Genomic DNA, 19,390 nt, shown 5'->3' on the forward strand with positions numbered 1-19,390 from the left:
CTACTGCCACAAATATCAACCCACGAGCTGTTACTTAAACTATAAGCTGTTAAGGTGTGCTTAAGTAAAATATTTTATGTCTCCTCTCAAAATTCAGATATCACAAAGTGGCACATGAAGCAAGAAAAAAAATTATGAATTTTAACAGAACAAATTATTTTGTATGAAACTGAATTAGAAAAGTCAAGGAGAAAGATATCTGAATTTCTCAGAAGTAAACAAATTACACCTATGCCTCTAACATCTCCTTCTCCCCAAAAATCATAATACAACTTGAGCTTTTCCTAGGAGAAATAATGTAATTTAAAGAGCAAGGACAGATTTTGCTTTGTTTCAGTAATTACCCCTCAGGTGACAGAATTGGAATTTACTCAAAAATTCCTGTGGCCAGAATTTCATCATTCCCCAATGCATTAACACAACACTTTTTGCCTCCTTCCACATTGTCACAGGACACAAAGGTTAGAGGTGCATGACTCCTAACACCATTCTGACCCAATTTCCTGCCAGGTTGTTCATTACTTGTTTTTTGCCTGTGAAACTTTGCCCTTTGGGAAGGGATGGAATGAGCAGCTAATTCATTACTAGTGAAATATGTGATGTTTATTAACAATGTGAGGATATCTTGCAAGAAGACATCAAAAGTTCAAATTTTCACACAGCAGTAGATCATACGCTTATGCTGAACACCATGATTGAAAACGTGTATAGCTGACTGGTAAAAGCAAATTTATGGCCTCTGCCTGAGCTTTTAAGAGTCCATTTCTCTGAGGGCTTCATGTAACTGGTTGCAGAAGGCAAAACATCAAGGAGCTGCAGCAGTGTAAACATGAAATGCCAAGGAAGTTATTAAAATAGTATTTTATTTTATTAATAAAAACTAAACAGAATTAGGACATGGTTCTATTTTTTCTTTTTCCCTGTTTCCTTTGAACTACTCTGATCATCTCTTCTTGAACCAAGGCCATATCTACCATTCCTATTCTGATCCTGCCACTCACTCTCCAGCTGTCTCAGCATTTCTTGTGTTAGAAGTCCTTCACGTAGCAATCTGTTGGCAAGAGATCCACGTCCATGGCTTTTCAGATCCTCCTGCCTTGTAGCAGACCGATAGCCTTTCAAGTTCTTTGCTCTTCTTTCTCCCGGAACCTCCACTGCAATAGAGAGTGCTTCTGTGGGTTTTACACTATGATGGTCTGAAACCGCCCTGGTATCCCTCTTAGTCCTTGAAAGAGGAAAGTCTTCTGACACAACTTCTGCTGTCCCAGGAGCAGCTGCAGATTGTGAAGCTCGGATCAGCTTTGTGATGTTGCAGACACCAACTTGTATGATGTTGTCTAGCTTTTTCTGAATATCCCTTACAAGGGCAGCATCAGGGAACATATCCATGAAGCGGTAACTGAAGAGAGGCAAAACAACACACAATTAAACTTTTTCACTAAAGGACCGCTGAATGGGACAAAAATGAGATACATACTATGTAAAGTGAAAAAAAATATTACGTGTTGCATGGGAAGGCCACTGTATTGTAAGTGGCATTTCAGCTGCTCCAGTCCAGGATCGCCTTGTTTCTAACTTTCTCTGTCAGTCACAAACTGTTCTCTGCAGAAGCCATGACTTGCTCCCACAACATAGCTACATTTGCATGCCTCAAGATCCACTAAAGGGCCAAAGGAGCCCATACTGCACCACACACAGACCGGCTTGAAGACACTGCTTTTCTAGGACTGTAAGTCATAAACATTAGGGAAAAATAATTTCCAAGCACAAAGGAAATACCTTAACCACAGATAGAGGTCAAAAACATCATGAACAGCTTCAAGGTGCACAAGTTCTTTGATGTTCTTTGGAGCAGCTAACGGCCATTTGGTGTGCCGACAGAGCCAGTCAAACGTCAGAGGCTCATTTCTACTGAACTGTCTTGCAAACTGAAAAACAAGCAGATTCAGTGAAGTCCTCAGTCAGAAAAGAAGAAATACCAAATGAGTTAAATTCCACTGAGCCTATGTACATAGAATACTCCAGAAAATAACCTGCTTTGTTTTACCCAGCCCAAATGCCACACATTCTTTCACTTAATTACTCCACAGAGGAGTCACTCTCCTTTCCAGGGCCTCATTAACACAATTTGTCCATGTGCCATGCACAGAGTTAAGCAACTTAAGTATACAGCTCTCCAGAAAAGCAGAAATATAATTGCATCTAGCGAAGCAGATGGACTTTGCCTTTTTTCTTCTCCTGCTCCTATTCAGTTAATTATCTTGTTTCAGAATCTCCAGGATTTAGAACATGTTAAATGTGTTCCCTGATTTAGGAAACACACTATTCACAACCCAGATAACTCTGCACTAGAAATCAGCCCTTCTGAAACCTAGACATCTTGGCTCTTTTACTAACAGATAAACAAGCCAAATAAGATTTAAATTTAAAATTTTCAGGAGCATTAATGACCTGGAATAAAGGATTCCTAACTGGCTGATACCAGAAGTTTGGCGTTTTTTGCCAAGGAACAGGGCTTAAATTCACACAGGCATTCACAACAGCCTACCTCCCTCCGACATCACATTACGCCCCTCTGCACCTTCACTACTTGGGGATCTGAATGCTCAGCATTTTCTAATGAGGCACATCTTTTTTCAACTCTTTAAATCACTCTATTTTTTAAGAACCTTACTAGCAATTTTTGAAAAGCACAGGTCTAATATCTGACATGAGGGCACAACATCAGTTTCATTTTTATACTATTTTATTAAAAATGTTTAATGCAGTCTCTAAAAGGGGACAAAGGCAATACTATTTAACAAAGTAACAGTCCCAAACAAAATTATTAATCCTGAAAAACTGAAATCAGCTGACTACAAATTCCTCAAAATAATCACTCTGGAGCACAGTGGAAAACAGTTCAACCAGGCCTGAAAAGTGAAATGATGTAATTCTGAGAGCAACTTACAGCACTCTAGTTTCTGAGGTTTTAATTCTATGTAACTGTATTATAACATCAGCACTTATTATAACTAATTATAATTATAACTAATTATAACACTTAATCCCATTATTCTTTTGTTGACAGCTAACACCTTGAAGCAGCGGTGTCTTGATTTTTTAAGGACTACTTTTAGATACACTGTAGTGCAAAGCTTAGCAGTGCACAAATGACAAGGTAACACAATTCTTATCTCTCCTAGTTCAAAGATCATCTGCAAGGCAAGCAGTAGGATTCTCTGAGGCAAACAGCAGAAAAGCTATCCGAATTTTAATTTACATCACAAAATGAGAATCAGTTCTCAGAAGTTAAAAGCTTTGGCCAATAAAAATGGTGAAGGATGCAACTGGAAAAAAAATATTTCTCCAGTTATTTTATATTGCTACCTGTGAGCACTTTAAGAACGCTCTCAAAACTACTGACAAAACCCACAATAAATATAGCAGCCAGATACAGTCTCAATGCACCAAGACCCACTTGCTCCGATAAAAACAACACATTTTTTTGAGGGGAAAAAAAACAACTGACCTTCAACAACATGGTACACACAAAAGGCTCTTTTCTGTTCAAGGGTGCAGTGCAGAAGACATATCGTGATCGTAAATTTAGTGGAATGTGCTGAATCATATCTGCTAGAAATTTAAAGTCATCAATATTGCAGACAAAGTAAAGTCCATCAACTTGTGAGAGACTCACAAAAATATCCTGTGAAAATATAACCAAATGAAGAAGACATTATTACAAAAGAGGGTTGTTAAACTTTGTATTACCAAACCAAAAAATGATTTAGTGTTTCAAAGGCTAGTTATACTGAAAGAACAGTTAAAAATATTAAATTTGACCACAGTTAATGATAAAGGGGGCCAGGGATTTCCCTCTAGTCTTTTAATGCGATTTTCCTTAAATTATCTAAAACAGGATCAGGGGAGAAAACATAATGCACTATGCTTTATTTAAGCATTTCCAATTAGCCTCCTAAGTAACAAATACAGTGTTCTGGACGTGTACATTTTAGTTACAAAGAACACCATCACAGGAACCAGTTACTACTATGCTTACAACTTGTTCCAGGTTTGTCACTTAGCATGATCCAAAAAGCTAACTTTACAGCATAACATTCAATAATTGAGGTATTTTTAGCCCAATGTCAGGAACAGATCTATTTAAGAATCACTAGATAAAAACAGTACTGCAATGGAGAAGTTCAAAGAACACCTGAAACACATCCAAGGTTTGGAGAAACAGGAGATGCCACTGCACACTGCAGGGGGAATTTTTATGGACCCCCAAAATTATTTCTCTAGTGTAAATCTTTGAAAGAATTTTGTTAAAAGATCTTTAAAGGAACACTGAGCTGCTTAGTTAAATAGGTGACTGAATACTAAAGAGATGAATAGTAACATAGGATTTTTAATCTTAATACTCCTGTGCTAGCCCAGAAATTCTTAATAGCAAAATTTTAAAGATGTGCTGTTACCCTGCCAGCCTAAGTCTTCCTGAAAGTCTCCAAGTATCATCTTTTACCTCAAGGATAGAAATCATACACTTTGCTACATAACAGTATATCAGCAGAGAACAATAACATGCATTTAAAGCCATGAAAGCTGCTAAGAATTTCTCAAGTGTACTAAAAACCGTTATACTCTTTTTTAAATACAGCATTGGAAGCTTAATTCCTACTTTAAAAGGTTTAGGCATTTACAAAAATTCTACTCTCCAGCTAATGATGAGACCAAGCAAATCCCACAAAATCTGTTTTCTCACAGTTAAGCAGACACTGTTTTACCATAAAGTCCACAGAACCAGGAAGAAAATCAGGTAGCTTGCAGATGTACAGAAATCTGACAGAACCAGCCCAGTTTCCCAGGAATTTTCACATAAATTTACCGAAATTTCAATCTCTAATATTTTCAGCCTCAGACCAAAAAACTCTATGTTTAAAAAACAGGAAAGGTGAAGTGAAAAGGTTGTTGTACACTCTTCAACGTGTGTGAACATACGCACACACTTCAACAGCTTTCAAGTTTATTATAACACAAAAAGGTTAAGCGTCCTAAACGTATCTGCAGTCGCTGCTGTGGCAGAGAGAAGAATCCAACTGACAAAAGATACACACAAGGCTGTCAGCTTCACAAAGTGCAGGTTCATACAAAAGCAGTGACTATAAGCAATGCTTAATTCTTAAAGCAGAAGCTAATATTTTGACCATTCTTACAATTAGATTGGATAGAGTGGCATCAGGGAGATGATAAGCAAACATTTCTATCTGCTCAGGCGTAGGATGTAGGCCAGCTGCCTAAAGGGAAAATAAAGAAAAAAGTTTCCATTAATTCTCAATATTGTTCTAAAATTAGAGCATCAGAAACAAAATACGGAAAGACAAAATGCAAGAAACCAAAGCACCCTACAAAGCCCAGTTTATTTAGCACACTTTATCTGGAACTTAAGAACTTTTGTATTTGAGCTTAAAAGGGCAGCTTAAATATAAATGAAATATTGCAAACCTCCGAATGGGACATATTTTCAAAGTCACTCCAGCATCACACAATCCCTTTTTATTACTAACTTGTAAACGGACACAAGAAAAAAATAATTTGGGACAGGAACGTAGTAAAACAGCTCCAGAGCACACCTTTTACAAACTGGGGACTGAGCCTCTCACCTTCACAGGGCGCACAGGCTCACTCAAAATTTCTTTCAGCTGCATGAGGTCATCACGATGCATTGTAGTGACTTCTCCTTGTTTGAAGGATGAGCCATAACGCCCAGCTCTGCCTGCGATTTGTAGAGCCTGAGAGGTTGTAATGGAGTCTATTTCCTTTTCTCCCTTCTCATTGACAGTTGGCTTTACTATAGAGTTAAAAATTATTCTTTTTATACATCTGAAATATGCGAACAAAAACAAAGAGGAATTCTTTTTTGCAAATTATTTTCCATATACAACCTACTACAGAAGAATGAAAGGGGCTTTTTTTTTTTTACAGGGGGAGGGAGCTTTTTTCCCCTCTGTAAATCAAGGGACCACAGCTGCTACTCAGCCACAGGATATTCAAAAGGGCAGCACAAGACTACTGGTTAGTTCCAGGAGAATCATCATCCCTACACACACCAATCGTGTTCTAATAGAGTCCCAATCCATTCATCACCATCTGCCTCACCAGTTCATGGCAATGTGACTGCATCGCCTTCAGCAACAAAATACATCTGAAACTGGACTCGACTTGCTCCACATTTTAGAAATGCAGGAGACCGGTACTGTGACCACCTAGCACATCTGATTCCAGTAAATCCAAATGATCTTAACAGTGCCTACTATCACACAGAATTAGGCCAAGTGAACCACTTAATTCTCAGAACCAGTTTTAAAATTAAAGCTTAGTTCTACCCAAACAAATTGATCACTATTTCAGAATTAAAATGCATGAACTGTGTTATCTACACATAACAGATATCTACCCAACTTAGTCAAGCTGGGGAGAAACAACTGAGGAGATCAATGCAGTTATCACACCTGGGCGGGGGGAGGGAATCATACCATCACCTGCTCAAAGTACTTACAAATTGAGTCCCATTCCAATTGCATCTGTGGCAACCAAAATTTTGCATGGATCATGAGGATCATTGAATTTCTTTGCCTGTTCAAGCTTTGTTCCTAACACAGAATGACAAAATACTTCACATAACGAATTCTTCTTACAAAACAAAGACAATACATGACTAAGCCCGATGCCTTTATAATAGGCTGAGAAAAAAAAAAATTGGTATTTGGCTGTTGTTGGGGGAAGGGGGCAGAAGGAATTTAAATCATTCCCAGAGCTGAGGATAGACCTCATTTAGTTAAATCTAGCGGAAGATCAATATTACATACATAATAAAGGTCTAATCCCAAGATTAAAACACCAGTCAACAGAAGTTGATTACTTTCTCTAACCATATAGAGATGTAAAACTAGGAAAACTTGTACCCACTTTATTTTGAAAGTTTTTCTAAGAAAGCAGCAAGAGGCAGATCATTCCTTTAAAAATACAAGGACGAGTGCTTTACCTGGTGGCAGACTGCCATATATGACAGCGCATTCTAATCCTCTGGCTTCAATCTGTCGACTGACCGAATAAATGTCATTCTTACTGAAACAGACAACGCAGTCCCCAGGACGGAGGTTGTCTAAAGATTCTAAGGCATAATCGAGCACAGTAAGAGGAGTGAGTCTCTTGTAGTTTCGGACCTAGAACCAAAGGGGTTGTCAAAGATATTACGTTTTTAAATGAAAAATTCCTGTGAAATATCAGCCAGCATGGTTATCATCACAACTGGTGGTAACACTGAGGGACCTCTCAGTCCTGAACAGATAATGACTGGAGAGAAGGTGACATACACCTTACGCACTTGCATACTTGCAGCACTTCCCAAACTGAGAACTATACAGCCTTTTCAAGAAACAGAGAACTACATATTTTTACATGTAGACTCGAGAAAAGAAGTATACAGGCTATGTAGCAGTTCTATCAAGAAACGCGAGTCTGTTTTCACTCAGTCACCTGAATGCTGTAACCAGTCCCCTTTCAGAATCACACGCCCCACCACACACAGATATATACTGCTACAGCTAATTCAAAGGAAATCAAGCAGGCTCGACTTTCTTAGTACCAAATTTTACGGTTTTAAATACTCTTCACAAAGAAATCTTCCCAAGAAAAAAAATACTTATGACAATAAAGTTGGGTTTCAAAGATCTTTCGATCACTTTCTTCTGGAGGTGTTAGCTCTTTTAACTCATTTCCTCATCATATGGAGAATAACTTTCAACAGATCCAGTAACCTCAGCAAACTTGAGGACACTGTGCCCTCCAGGACAAACAGAACTGTAAAGAAAGCCCTAAACAGCTGTAGCATTCCCTGACAGGAACTTAGCAAAGCACTTATCTTCTTCAAGCAAAACAATACCACTATTGAAAAGATAAAAAATCAACTTTGCAACATCTCCTTTGGTTTACAGGAATTGAGAAACATTCTAACAAGAACTCCTGCAAGAATAACTTTGATCAGTGATACCCTCAAAGACCCTAAATTTTTTGCCTGTTTTCCAGCAAGGAAAACCTGACGTTCTGTCTGTAACTTTACAGAATTAAAAAGCTTACTTCAACTTCCTCCCCTGTAGTGTACATGAGCTCTGTCACCAAGTCAATAGCAGCAGCTTCTCCACAAACATGGATTTCTTCCGCACAGAGCCCTGAGCAAGATCGAATGAAATAAAATGCAAAATGTTACATATTTATAGGCAACAGTAGCTTTAGCTGACTTTTAAGTTACCCAAAAATTACTTTTTCCTTGCTAAACACATCCATGAGGACGGTATTTCACCTCCTTCAACATCCCAAATCAGTACCTAAAGCCTCTCCCACAATATACTACTTCCTTAGAGCTGCTCTTGATCTCGTATCAGCAAGGGATGCTTGGAAATCCATTGGTGTGATAAGGAGAGCAGCTAATACCTTGTTGCACCCTCTCAGCCAAAACAAGAGGTACCCTCAACCACAGAACAAATAGAGCAAAGCTTTGAGTTAGTTTTATTTACTACTAATGTTTTACTAACTCTGAAACCACAGCAGAAATAAAGAGCTTTCTCTTCTGCATGACTGCCTAAAATGTGAACACATCCCTAATGCAGTCAGAATAGAAAAAGGGGAAAAAATAAGAGGTAGGGGTAGTGTGATAAATCATCTTGTTAAATTTAGCATCAAAAGCAACGAAGGGAAAGGCAGAGGGGTGGAAATCAGGTTCCAAATTTCTGTTCAAAATCTGAGGAAAAATAAGTTACAAAAATTCCTCTTGAAAATTCTAACATTATCAAATGATGCATTCTTCTAAGAATTTCACAGATAAATGCAGCTCTATAAATAAGCCATAAGAAATTACCATTATAAAATATCTAACGTTCACCATGTTGCCATGCGTTTAACAGTATCTCTCCATTATGAAATCTCTGAAAAATTGTGTTGGTTTAATTGAACAAAAAGGGATACTTCTAGAAAATAATCAATGTAAAAGGATAGCATGGTGTAACAACACAAAGACTCCGTATTATCCAAGGAAGCAAAACTAAAAGAGGCATCTGTATAACTTAGAGACTAAAATTTTTAAAAAACATTACTTCAGTAAAACATGACAGGTACCTTGCTGCCATACAGACAAATCCCTTGAGGCAGAGTACCTCTCTGCCTTACTGTGAGAAGACACGTGAAGAAACAACACATGCTTTTATTTTACACCACATATTGTAACCGCTTACGAACCACTGACTGCTAGGCTTGAATTCAATGTGCCATTTATTGTCACATTAAACTAGTTCATTGTCAACACACACAAGCTTACCTAGAAGGGCTCTTGTCCAAGCCCATCCTCTGGCAGGATCTCTGATCATCTGAATTTCATCAATCACAGCAACTTCGTCTTACAACAAAAAAAAAAAAAGGAAAAAATATGATGCACCAAGGAAGAGCATCTAGAACAGCAATACAACACAGGAAAGAACTCAAAGGCTTTCTAAAAAAGGTTGCTCAAATCAAGTTAATCCTCTACCACCAAAAAGCTATTTGAGATGATCCAGGTTTTATCAACTGCTCTAAGATAGCTCAGAAACTGTTCAAATAAGAGTGAAAAGGAATAGCTCAGCTAGTTCAGAGTCCAAGCAATAATACACATGAAGATACCATAGATATGACTGAAACAATTACGTATACATACAAGGCGTATTAGTGCTGCACATTTCAATGGTACAAGCAATATGAGGAGCTTGTCTGGCTTCTTCACTGGCATACACACGCTCTTCTCCTGTTACCAAGTCACATGGCACATTCTAAAGGAATTCAGAAAACTCATGTTAAGTTTCTTTAATAACAGAATCCCCCTTCCAAAGGGGGAAAAAATATCTGCTTCTTAAAGTAGCTTCTAAGACAGTATAATGGCAGCTCTCTAGAAAATAACTACTCAGCCTTTTGAGAGTTGTGTCCTGTATTTAAGTCCTATCAGACTGAAGGGTATAATGAAGAGGTAGTACCTGTAATTAGATGCCCTCCCCTACGCCCGCAGGAGATTACATCTTCCTCTGAGTGTTTCAGAGCTGTCACATCTGCCACAAAAAACTGTCAGAAGAACTGTAGTACAAAGGTCTCATAGAGCAAGGCCCAGCACTGAAGTAGCCTTGCAAGCTCCAGCCTCTTCCAGTTCATTTGGTGACTGCCCTATTGGGTGTCTCACCTGCTGCCTTATACTCACACAGCAAGAGTTCATGAGGCCTAGCTGTGAGAGATAGCAGGGGCCACCACCCTGTCAGCTCTACACTCGCTGGATCTCAGGCAGATGGCTGCTCCTCCATATCTACAGACACCTGTAGAGCCAGGCAGGAAGCCCTGTTTGAGCCTCAAGGGCTACATATGATCCACGAGCTGCCAAGTGAAAAGTCTTCACACACACTAAACACATGGGAGAAAAACGCAGTAACTCTACTAAGAAGGAACATCACTACATGGTATCCACATTGACTACACAGTACACGTTACAGATATCTTGTAGAACAAGGCAGTCTTTCTTATGTGTTGCTTTGATAAACCAGTTATAGGAATTGCAAATTCTAAATCATAGAGTTATTAAAAAAAAGAGAAATCACAAGACCATTTGGTAAACACTGATGTGTTACTGTAATGCTTCAGAACTGGTGTGGTTGCAGCTGGAAAAACACTGGTGAGGAGCCTTCAAAAAGAGATACTGGAAGCAATAAAAAAAAGTACTAACGAAAGCTTCCTCTAGAGACCTGATGTAGGGCACTGCTCTTCAACTCAGCACATCTAAAGCTGCACAACTTTTTATTAGACAGTTAAGTAAAATATATTTAAACATTGAAGCAGAAGATTGAGGGGAGTTAAGTAGGGTAATTCTTGCATACAAGCTAAAATAAAGGTCATGGGCAAAAGAAGCCATGACTTGCACACTGAAAAAGCTAATAGTAGGACCTGGTTAAACCCAGGAAGGGAAAAGTTACAGGAAAATGGAGGCAGGTGCCTGCACAGCATGTGCTTTGGGGAAAGTGACATTCCATTTGGGGAAACAATGCTCCATTCTGCACACCTAAAGCAGCAATGCACAACTGGCACTGACACTATTGCAAAGTATCAGCCCCAGTTCAAGCACACTGCTTCATGGACTACCTTAAGCAACTACAGTACTTTACAAACATGCAGTCATGAGACCGTTCCAGCATTAAGGATGTAGGTAAGTAATATAACATACTGACAGCATTATTACTGTTTTGGAAGATCTCATGAGCCAGAAGTTTTAGTGGACCGCAGTATATTCCAGATTTTGCTGACAGAAATCTCTGGATAGCATGGTAAGTTTTTCCACTGTTTGTAGGACCAGCATGGAATATTATCTTTCTCTGAATAGCCCTGGCGTCTGGATACCTAAAACATACACAAAAAAGCAGATCTGTTGAACATTTACCTGGTGTTCTGGATACTGATTCAGGGGAAACTGTAAATTAGCTTGAACATTTACTTATTAATAGACTTTTTAATGCGTGTTGAAAGCAGAAAGATCAAGTTGTTAAAGAGAGACAGTATAAACTGGTTACTATGTCTTATGCATTCATCTTCTAAATCATACAATGCTTACAAAGATTTAGAGTGGAATTCACACATTGTGTTCAAAATAGTTCTCATTACTGTGGTCTCTCTCCTTGGGTGTATCAACATTTTAATGTTCTGGCATGCCACCTCCCCAACAGATACAGCCAGGAGAAAGCTTTCTGGAAAGGCAACACCAGCTCAGTGACTTTCATAGCTGATATAATCTTACTTTCCTTCTAACTGATTGCAACATATCTTGTAAGAAAAGTAAGAGCTCCTGACACAAATTATTGTTAAAAAAAAAAAAAAAAAAGACATGGAACTGAAAGTATAGTGTATTTGTATTTCATAAAGCTTAAGCCCGCAGACGATGAAATTCTATAAAACTAAGAAAACACTGAAACCACTTAAACACACTGACCAGTTGGGCGGCAATCTTAAATCACTGATCTTGCGCAGGTCATCCATACAGTCCAGCATCGGAAATATCTGCTTTGCATGCCTCAGGAAAAATGGAAAGAGATCATCCACGTGACCTAAAAGACAAATCCTTTTAAGAAAGTTTGTATGTTTGTCTAAAGGTGTATATCTTCATAATAAACTTTAAAATTAGAAGCTATGGAAAAGCTGGATGAGAAACAGGTTTTCTGTCCCAAGAAGATTTTAGCCCTTTCTTCCTGAATTCATGTGCTGCCTTGGAATAAAATAAAATAAAATAAAAGCTTCTAAAATGCTTTTATGAATATACAGTGAAAAACAGTTTCCAGCTTCTCTAAGCTACTAAGACTTGGGAAGCTGGTTCAAAATTTTGAGTCTCCAATCCCTTGGTGAGAAAACAAAATTAGAAAATAGAATAATCAACTCAGAAGAGACATCCATGTTCACTCTTCTGAATGTCTGCAGAGGAAAGATGTGGCCTTAAAGGTCTCATTTCAGGTCACACTCCAATTGCCCAGCTCTCATAGAATTTCAAAGAACTATCTGGATCTAAAAAACTGTTATTATCAAACACACACACACAAACAAAAGCAGCATTTTTTGGTGGGTTTTTTCTTTGTTTGATTTTAATTGAGAATTAGTAGTCAATGAATCAAAATTGTTGTGAAAAATTTAAAGAACTTAAAAACTGTAGTATTTTCAATTATCAGCTTTGGACAAGCAAAACTCAACTAAAAAACTTCAAAACTGCCACAATAAACAACCCTTTACACTCCTATATATGCAAGTTTAAAGGCATAAATAAACAATATATGTAAGTAAATAAGGAGTCAAAGTGAGGAAAACACGTGGAAGATTTTATGCACAATTAATATAAAAAGACACTTTTAATTTTCTGAGACGGTAAACATTTAAAATCTACATTTACATTTTAAGACAAAACTAACGGCCACTATAACCTTTAAATGATCATCATTAAAAACACATGGACTATGCCAAAGTTCTGCAGTTCAAACTGTGAAGAAGGTTGTTTCTGCTGTGGCCAGCTAGCATCACCTCTTGGTTAAGCGCCATTGATTACAACACAGGATGCACTAAGCAAGCAAACAGCACTCCCTTCTAATAGTGCCACAATGAAACAGAGCAGTCACAGGGCGCTGTTCCCAAGTAGCCACCTGACCAGGAGAAAGCTCTCAAAGTGCCCCCTAGTGACTGCTGAATTTTTAAGAGAGGAATAGATGGAACAAGTACTATTTTCATTTCAGCAATGAACAGATGCTATAAAACAACAAGCTGCTTCCTGCTAACACCTTTATCTCTTTTCTTTCCAATTCAGAAGATTTAAGGGTAGAACACTCCATAGGATGGACACAAATGTTTTTGAAGGGGAAGCAGCAATTTTTAACCTCTTTTACAGCAGAGTAGGGGAGTCCACAGGTACGTAGTTAAGCATACAGGCCAAAAACAAGAAGAAAATGCATATTTTATTTTACAAGCATTCCAGATACTTGCCTGCACCACAGCATATATCATTGAGAATAATATGCAAATCAGCACTCACAGAACTGGATTCCATGATATACTTCCTAAAGCTTATAAATGCTTGGTGAAACAGACGAGCTGCAAAAAAAAAAGGAACAAAGTGAATGTGACTGGGATCGCAAAACCATATTTGTAAATGCCCAACAAAGCACTGAAGTAGTCTAATAAAAACCTGTACCTTAATGTAAGACATTACACGTAAATGTAATGGTTATTTGAACCAAATGACAGAGACAACCTAAACAAGCAGTGTCAGGGAGACCCATAAAAGATCAGATCTACCTGATACCATGTCCAAATAAAAACAGATTTCACACTTAAAAAAAATAATCCTTAGAACATTTTCTTACCATCTAGTCCGTTTTCTGCTCCTAGTCTTTGGATTTCTTTTCTTTTGTAGAACTTATTTAAGGATTTCAGAACTTCACCTGCAGAAAAAGAGTAAGTTTTTTTTTTTAGTTTGCTCAAAATTAAATCAGTTCTGCTGACCCAAAGATCATGGTTCATATGCTCATTACTTTGGAGAGAGGGAGTCTTTGCCACACTGGTCAGACTCAAATTATTTCCCCCTAAATTAAATACAATCAATGATTGAGCCTACTGTAGAAAAGGACAATCCTAAACTGCAGCAGAGTAAGAACTGCCATCAAGATGAGGTCAGTATTTAAGGGTCACTATTTAAGGTACTTGATAGGAAAGCATAAAAGTGGGAACCTACAGCCAACACGTTATGGAAGAAACTAATTAAGGTTTTGGGGTGGATTTTGTTTGTTTTTTGTCAGCACCCATCAGGAAACAGCAGTATTCTTCCTATTTCTCAGGCTAAATAAAGGAGGAGAGAAAAAAACCTTACAGATTTTCTTAATATATATCACAAATTACTCAGATTTGTTTGTATAAAATATCTTCTTATAAAGTTATTCACAAATGCTTTCCCTCCCCTGAAAGGCAAGTTCTGAGTTGCAACAAAACTGTATTTACTAATGTACACTCTGAATTTAGTTTATTAAATGTTAGTTAAAACACAATGGCAAAATTGTGTCCCCATCCCATCTATAACGGATCAGAAATTCACACCAGCCTAGCAAATACCAGCAGCGCCTGTCTATACACATTATCCTCAAAATTCAAGTCTACAAAACCTATATCATAAAATGCTAGGACTGATCCATAGTTCAGCACACCACTGGTCTGCCAGCACAAGTCACTGAACACAACACTGCCAAGCTCTGCTCTCCGCAATTAACTCTGTAACTCTTTGGAGTCTCTGCCACAACATGGAAAGCTTCCCACGAGAACAACCTTGCCTCTCTTTGTAAAAAACTATATTCTAGAACAGAGATAACCCACTTTGCATAATGCGATTCATCAGGTGACAAGAATATGGCAAAGTTCAACTGCAGGCAAAGCCAGATGCACAAGAGCAGTGGCTACGTCCCGTACCCCGTGCATGGTTATAGTAGTCTGTCAACAGATCAGCCTACGGTCTGAAATGTTCACACAGGTAACTAAGCAAGGCTGCCAGCAGGCTTACATTTACTACACAGGCATGCATACTCTCATCAGAAAACGTTTAAGGGCCTGGAAATCAAAGACAGATTGGCACACACTACATTAAAAGTAAGCACCAGGCTAAATTCTCTTCAGAGCTTCCATGAGAAGTTCCAACATTTAACACATCACCGCTTATGTGTCTCAATTCACAACCTACTGGCCTTACTACACGATTAAAAGGTCAATGCCAGAACATTTGTTACTATCCAAGGCAACATGACATTGGGACCATCCCAGCCCTCAACATCCAAGGTCACAATCCTTCCTAAGCACAAATACCTGTCTTAACAGTAGGGTATTATCAAAACAAAACAAAGCTGGCATTGCAGTCCAACTCCACATCCCCACGTTAGCTTAATCCAACTGCATGTAGTACTGTTCCTACACCAACAACCCTGTAGCAATCAGGGTACATACTCAGGAGATCTGTGTCCTGCCTCTACCATTACACCCTTTTTACCATCCACTCCTGTTTGAAGATGTCCCTTTCTTTACCATTTCCTCATTCTAGAACAGTGTTTTACCCCTTAGTCCTCAATTACTTTGTCTTCTCAGCAGCGTTTTTTAAGCTTCTGTGTAAAAAGACAGCCTGACTCTGCAGTTAAGTTCAGAAATTATGCAGTTAGCCTCCAATGTATCAGGTTCATTTTGATGTCTCAGCCCTATTTGCAGTCATTTTCCTGCATCTGAGGTGACAACAGTCCATTTCAGAAAGTTTGTATGCTACCACTGGAGCAGTTGACTGCTTTATTTTAAAATTTCTCCAGAACTATTGTTGTCCGGCCCAAGTGACCTTCTGCATCTAACTAATCCCCTTGTTCAGGCACCTCCTGTTTCTGACAGATGAATTGCTGACAACCACCTTGTCTTCCTTAGCTTGCATGTCTCACCAAAAAGCACAGCCCCATGGTCTGACAACTGAAGCCATAGAATTGACATTCAATATGACAACTGAGCATTAGGGCTCCAAATCAACAACTATATCACGGGTTCTGTGAAGCAACATGGCACAAGGTGATCTTTCATACAATAGATTTTTCTGTTTACGTTTATTTAAAAATCATTAATGGTTCATCTCCATAGCAGGAGGCCCACATTCAAACCAAACCTAATTTGTGCTGCCCACTGAGTTGACAGCATTCAGGCCTGGTACTGAAGATCATGAAGGCCAGTACCAATCTTTCAACCTCTGTACCAACAGCAGAACACTTATCTTTAGAACATCTTGTCTCATTGCTCTTTACGCTCCTCTCTTTTGATACGACATGCATGAGCAGACCTCGTGTCCCTTTCACCCTCCTATATAATTTTAAGATCACAGATTCTTTTTTTTTTTTTAATGTAACTGTTCCATAGATATTTCACTATAATGTGCTTGTGTATTACCTAGTCACTCAACAGCTACCTTGTTCAATGAGGCAATCATACAAGGGGGTTAGCAAACACCTACTTAGATCTTAAATGATTCCATCATACAGTGATTTTCTATTGTTGTATGTTACCCATAACCATCCATTTGGGTTTTTCACGAGGACGTCACCATCACACAAACATAAGAAACATTACTAATGTAAAAACAATGAAAGGCTACAGAAAGACATATTTTGCCATAATCTCTGTAAGAAAAGCTCAGTAGCAAAGCTCCTTCTAACTGTAACACACTTGATGCACCAAAATTGAAAGCATACATCACCACTCATAAAGATCCACTTCCTATGAAGTCGCAGGACAGAGGCATCCATGAATCAATTCCACTGCATGCCATTAAGCGTGGTTATACGGTTTAGCTATAAAGGTTACGGTTTGTTATAAAGGTTTTGCAAAAGTAAGCTTCTAAAATGGCTTCTGTTATACTGACAGTGTGTAGCTAGCATGAAAGCTATAAGCACTCTCACTTCAGCAAGTAACAAAGTTTCTTCACAAACTATAATCGGTAAGCCTGTAAATACGAGTTTTTCTTTATTAAATCTAGTTCAGCATTTCACAGTAGAATCTGACAGGCTATCTTCATTCAAACTACAAAAAAAAAACAAACCACCAGATGCATGATACTGTGTCAGGTCAGAATCTGAGGTGGGGAAGCAAAGGAAGATTATTTCATAAAAAAGAATGGATGATATTTGCTAAGGAAGGTCTCATTCAGTTTCCTCTTTAACATTATTGATGAGTTTCAAAATACAGAATTACTGACAGCACCACAGGCCAACAAGCCAGAGGAACACCATACTGGTCACCTGGCTGGTATTCCCTGCCAGCCTCCCATGAAAAAACTTCAGGCTGTTTGAAGTAGTTAATTTTCACCTGCAGGAACAGAAATAATTTTAGCCAATTTGTTCTCTCTCAGGAATTTAGCAGAAAAAAATAGAATCTACATTTATTTTCCCAGAGCATTTTAGTTGTGACTTTGAAGAAATCCAACATAACCGCTCATCTAATAAATGCAACGAGTAACGTACAAGTAAGATACCACCACTGATATTTAGTGGCATCTGAGGAATGCACTACTAATTTATGCCGACACTCAAAGGCAAGTCTGAAAATAACATGGACTTTTTGCATTACAGCTGTTCAGGATTATTCCTCCTAGCTAGGCTTTTAGGCCCTCAGGGCCAGATATTCTTTTCTCAAGGGCTCTGAACAAGTTAAGATCATTTTTCTGTGTTTCCTGTACCTGGGGTTGATACAAATAATATGCCATCAGAACACTTAATTAGGAGAACATACAAAGAAAAAAGTTTCCATTTACACCCTCAATGCATTGGGATCACCAAACATCAAAAGGAGCAAGAACTTGTTTCTTATTTATCAAGTCTTCAAATACAGTGTTCAGGCACAGCTAAACAAAATAAGACGATTCCTGAGCAGAACACTGAACACAGATGAAGAATGAACAGGATGAAAACACTGAAAAAGCAGTTACAACTCAATCGTTCTTGAGATATAATTACACATAAAGACATCAAAGCACAGAAGTATAGAGCATCAACAACAGAATTTCTTCTGTTTCCATTTAAATGTCAAAAAATATCATGTGTCAAGTAAAATAACAGGATATGTACCTAGCAAGTACATGAAGGAAACATCAAACACTAAGAAAGATGTTATTTTACTTCAAGGTTGAAGTTCAAACTCCTATTCTGCTTCTGACATTCTCAGGAGCTCCCATAACACTTGACACAGCTTTCCCAGCTGATACACAGAAAGCTACACTTAACGTTTACTTGCTCATACTTTAAGACATGCAAACCCAAGAACACTAAAGAGACCTACGCTGCTATAACTGAAAGTTAAACTTATGTTTCTGACACTGACGGCTAATAACTAGAAACGCCGAACGCTTTGCCCAATTTTGAACTAGGTACATTCACACAGAGACAACACTCTTCTGTCTGTAACACCGATATTTGAGAAAACTATGACTTCCGAGTTCAGATACGGTTATGGTTTCAGTTTAGCTGCGGGACCTGCCCCCACGCCATCACCTTTATCCTGACTGCGCCGAAATAGGGAGTGGAGGAACTAGGACGAGATTTTTGCTCGACAGAGAGCACACCTAATGGGCCCTAGTAAAAACCTCACCATCGGTCGATTTACCTCACCCGCAGCTTTCGCCCCGCATTCACCTTCGCGGGCGGGAGCAGCGACAGCGCTCAGACACGCCGCAGGGGTAGCCCCGCTGCCCTCGGGAGAGAAAAGCCCGGGAAAACCCTGCGCCGGGGCCCGCCCGCTCCTCTCAGCCCTCGCGGGCGCCCAGCCCCGCAGACGGGGCGGAGGAGCAGCACGGCTCCGGGTCTCGGCGGAAGCCGCCTCCGGGTCCCTGCCCAGCGGCCGCCGCCGCCTAACGGCCGCCCGCGCTCACCCTTGTCGAGGGGCCGAGTGAGCTCGGCGCCCACGTCTTCCTCGGCCGCGTCGTCAACGGGCTTCAGCGGCACGGGCACGAAGAGAGAGGTATCGGGGGCCCGGGAGCTGCCGTCCCCGGCGGCCGAGGAGGAGGAGGCGGCGGGGCGCAGGCGGGTGGCAGCGACCCCGCCATGGCGGAGGACGAGACCCGCCCGCGCCGGTAGGCGCAGCAGTGGCCACGCGCACCGCCTCATCGGCAGCCAAGGGCGGCAGCAACGGCGGCGCGCACCTCTCGCGTCATCGCGCGGCGACCGCCCGCCCTCCCGCCGCCCCGCATGCGCAGTGCCGCCCTCATCCTCGCGCCTCCCTCGCTGTGGCGCCGCCAAAGGGCTGAGGCGATCAAGGAGGC

At 39.7% G+C, this 19,390-nt stretch overlaps 1 protein-coding gene across 1 annotated transcript; it reads right to left on the minus strand.

Moving 5' to 3' along the window:
- Positions 1 to 581: 581 nt before the first annotated feature.
- On the minus strand, positions 582 to 19,274 carry SUPV3L1 (Suv3 like RNA helicase). The gene is made up of 15 exons (XM_064464667.1): positions 19,001 to 19,274; positions 13,938 to 14,015; positions 13,558 to 13,665; positions 12,029 to 12,143; positions 11,274 to 11,442; positions 9,728 to 9,839; positions 9,356 to 9,433; positions 8,122 to 8,213; positions 7,028 to 7,208; positions 6,542 to 6,635; positions 5,646 to 5,865; positions 5,199 to 5,279; positions 3,512 to 3,688; positions 1,780 to 1,928; positions 582 to 1,399 (listed from the first exon to the last, which is right to left on the minus strand). The coding sequence occupies exons 1-15, from the start codon at positions 19,233 to 19,235 to the stop codon at positions 904 to 906; spliced, it is 2,385 nt and encodes a 794-aa protein (XP_064320737.1). The 5' UTR covers positions 19,236 to 19,274; the 3' UTR covers positions 582 to 903.
- Between the last annotated feature and the right edge of the window lie 116 nt (positions 19,275 to 19,390).

Source organism: Phalacrocorax carbo, chromosome 13, assembly GCF_963921805.1.
Source record: "Phalacrocorax carbo chromosome 13, bPhaCar2.1, whole genome shotgun sequence".
NCBI classification, from domain to species: domain Eukaryota; kingdom Metazoa; phylum Chordata; class Aves; order Suliformes; family Phalacrocoracidae; genus Phalacrocorax; species Phalacrocorax carbo.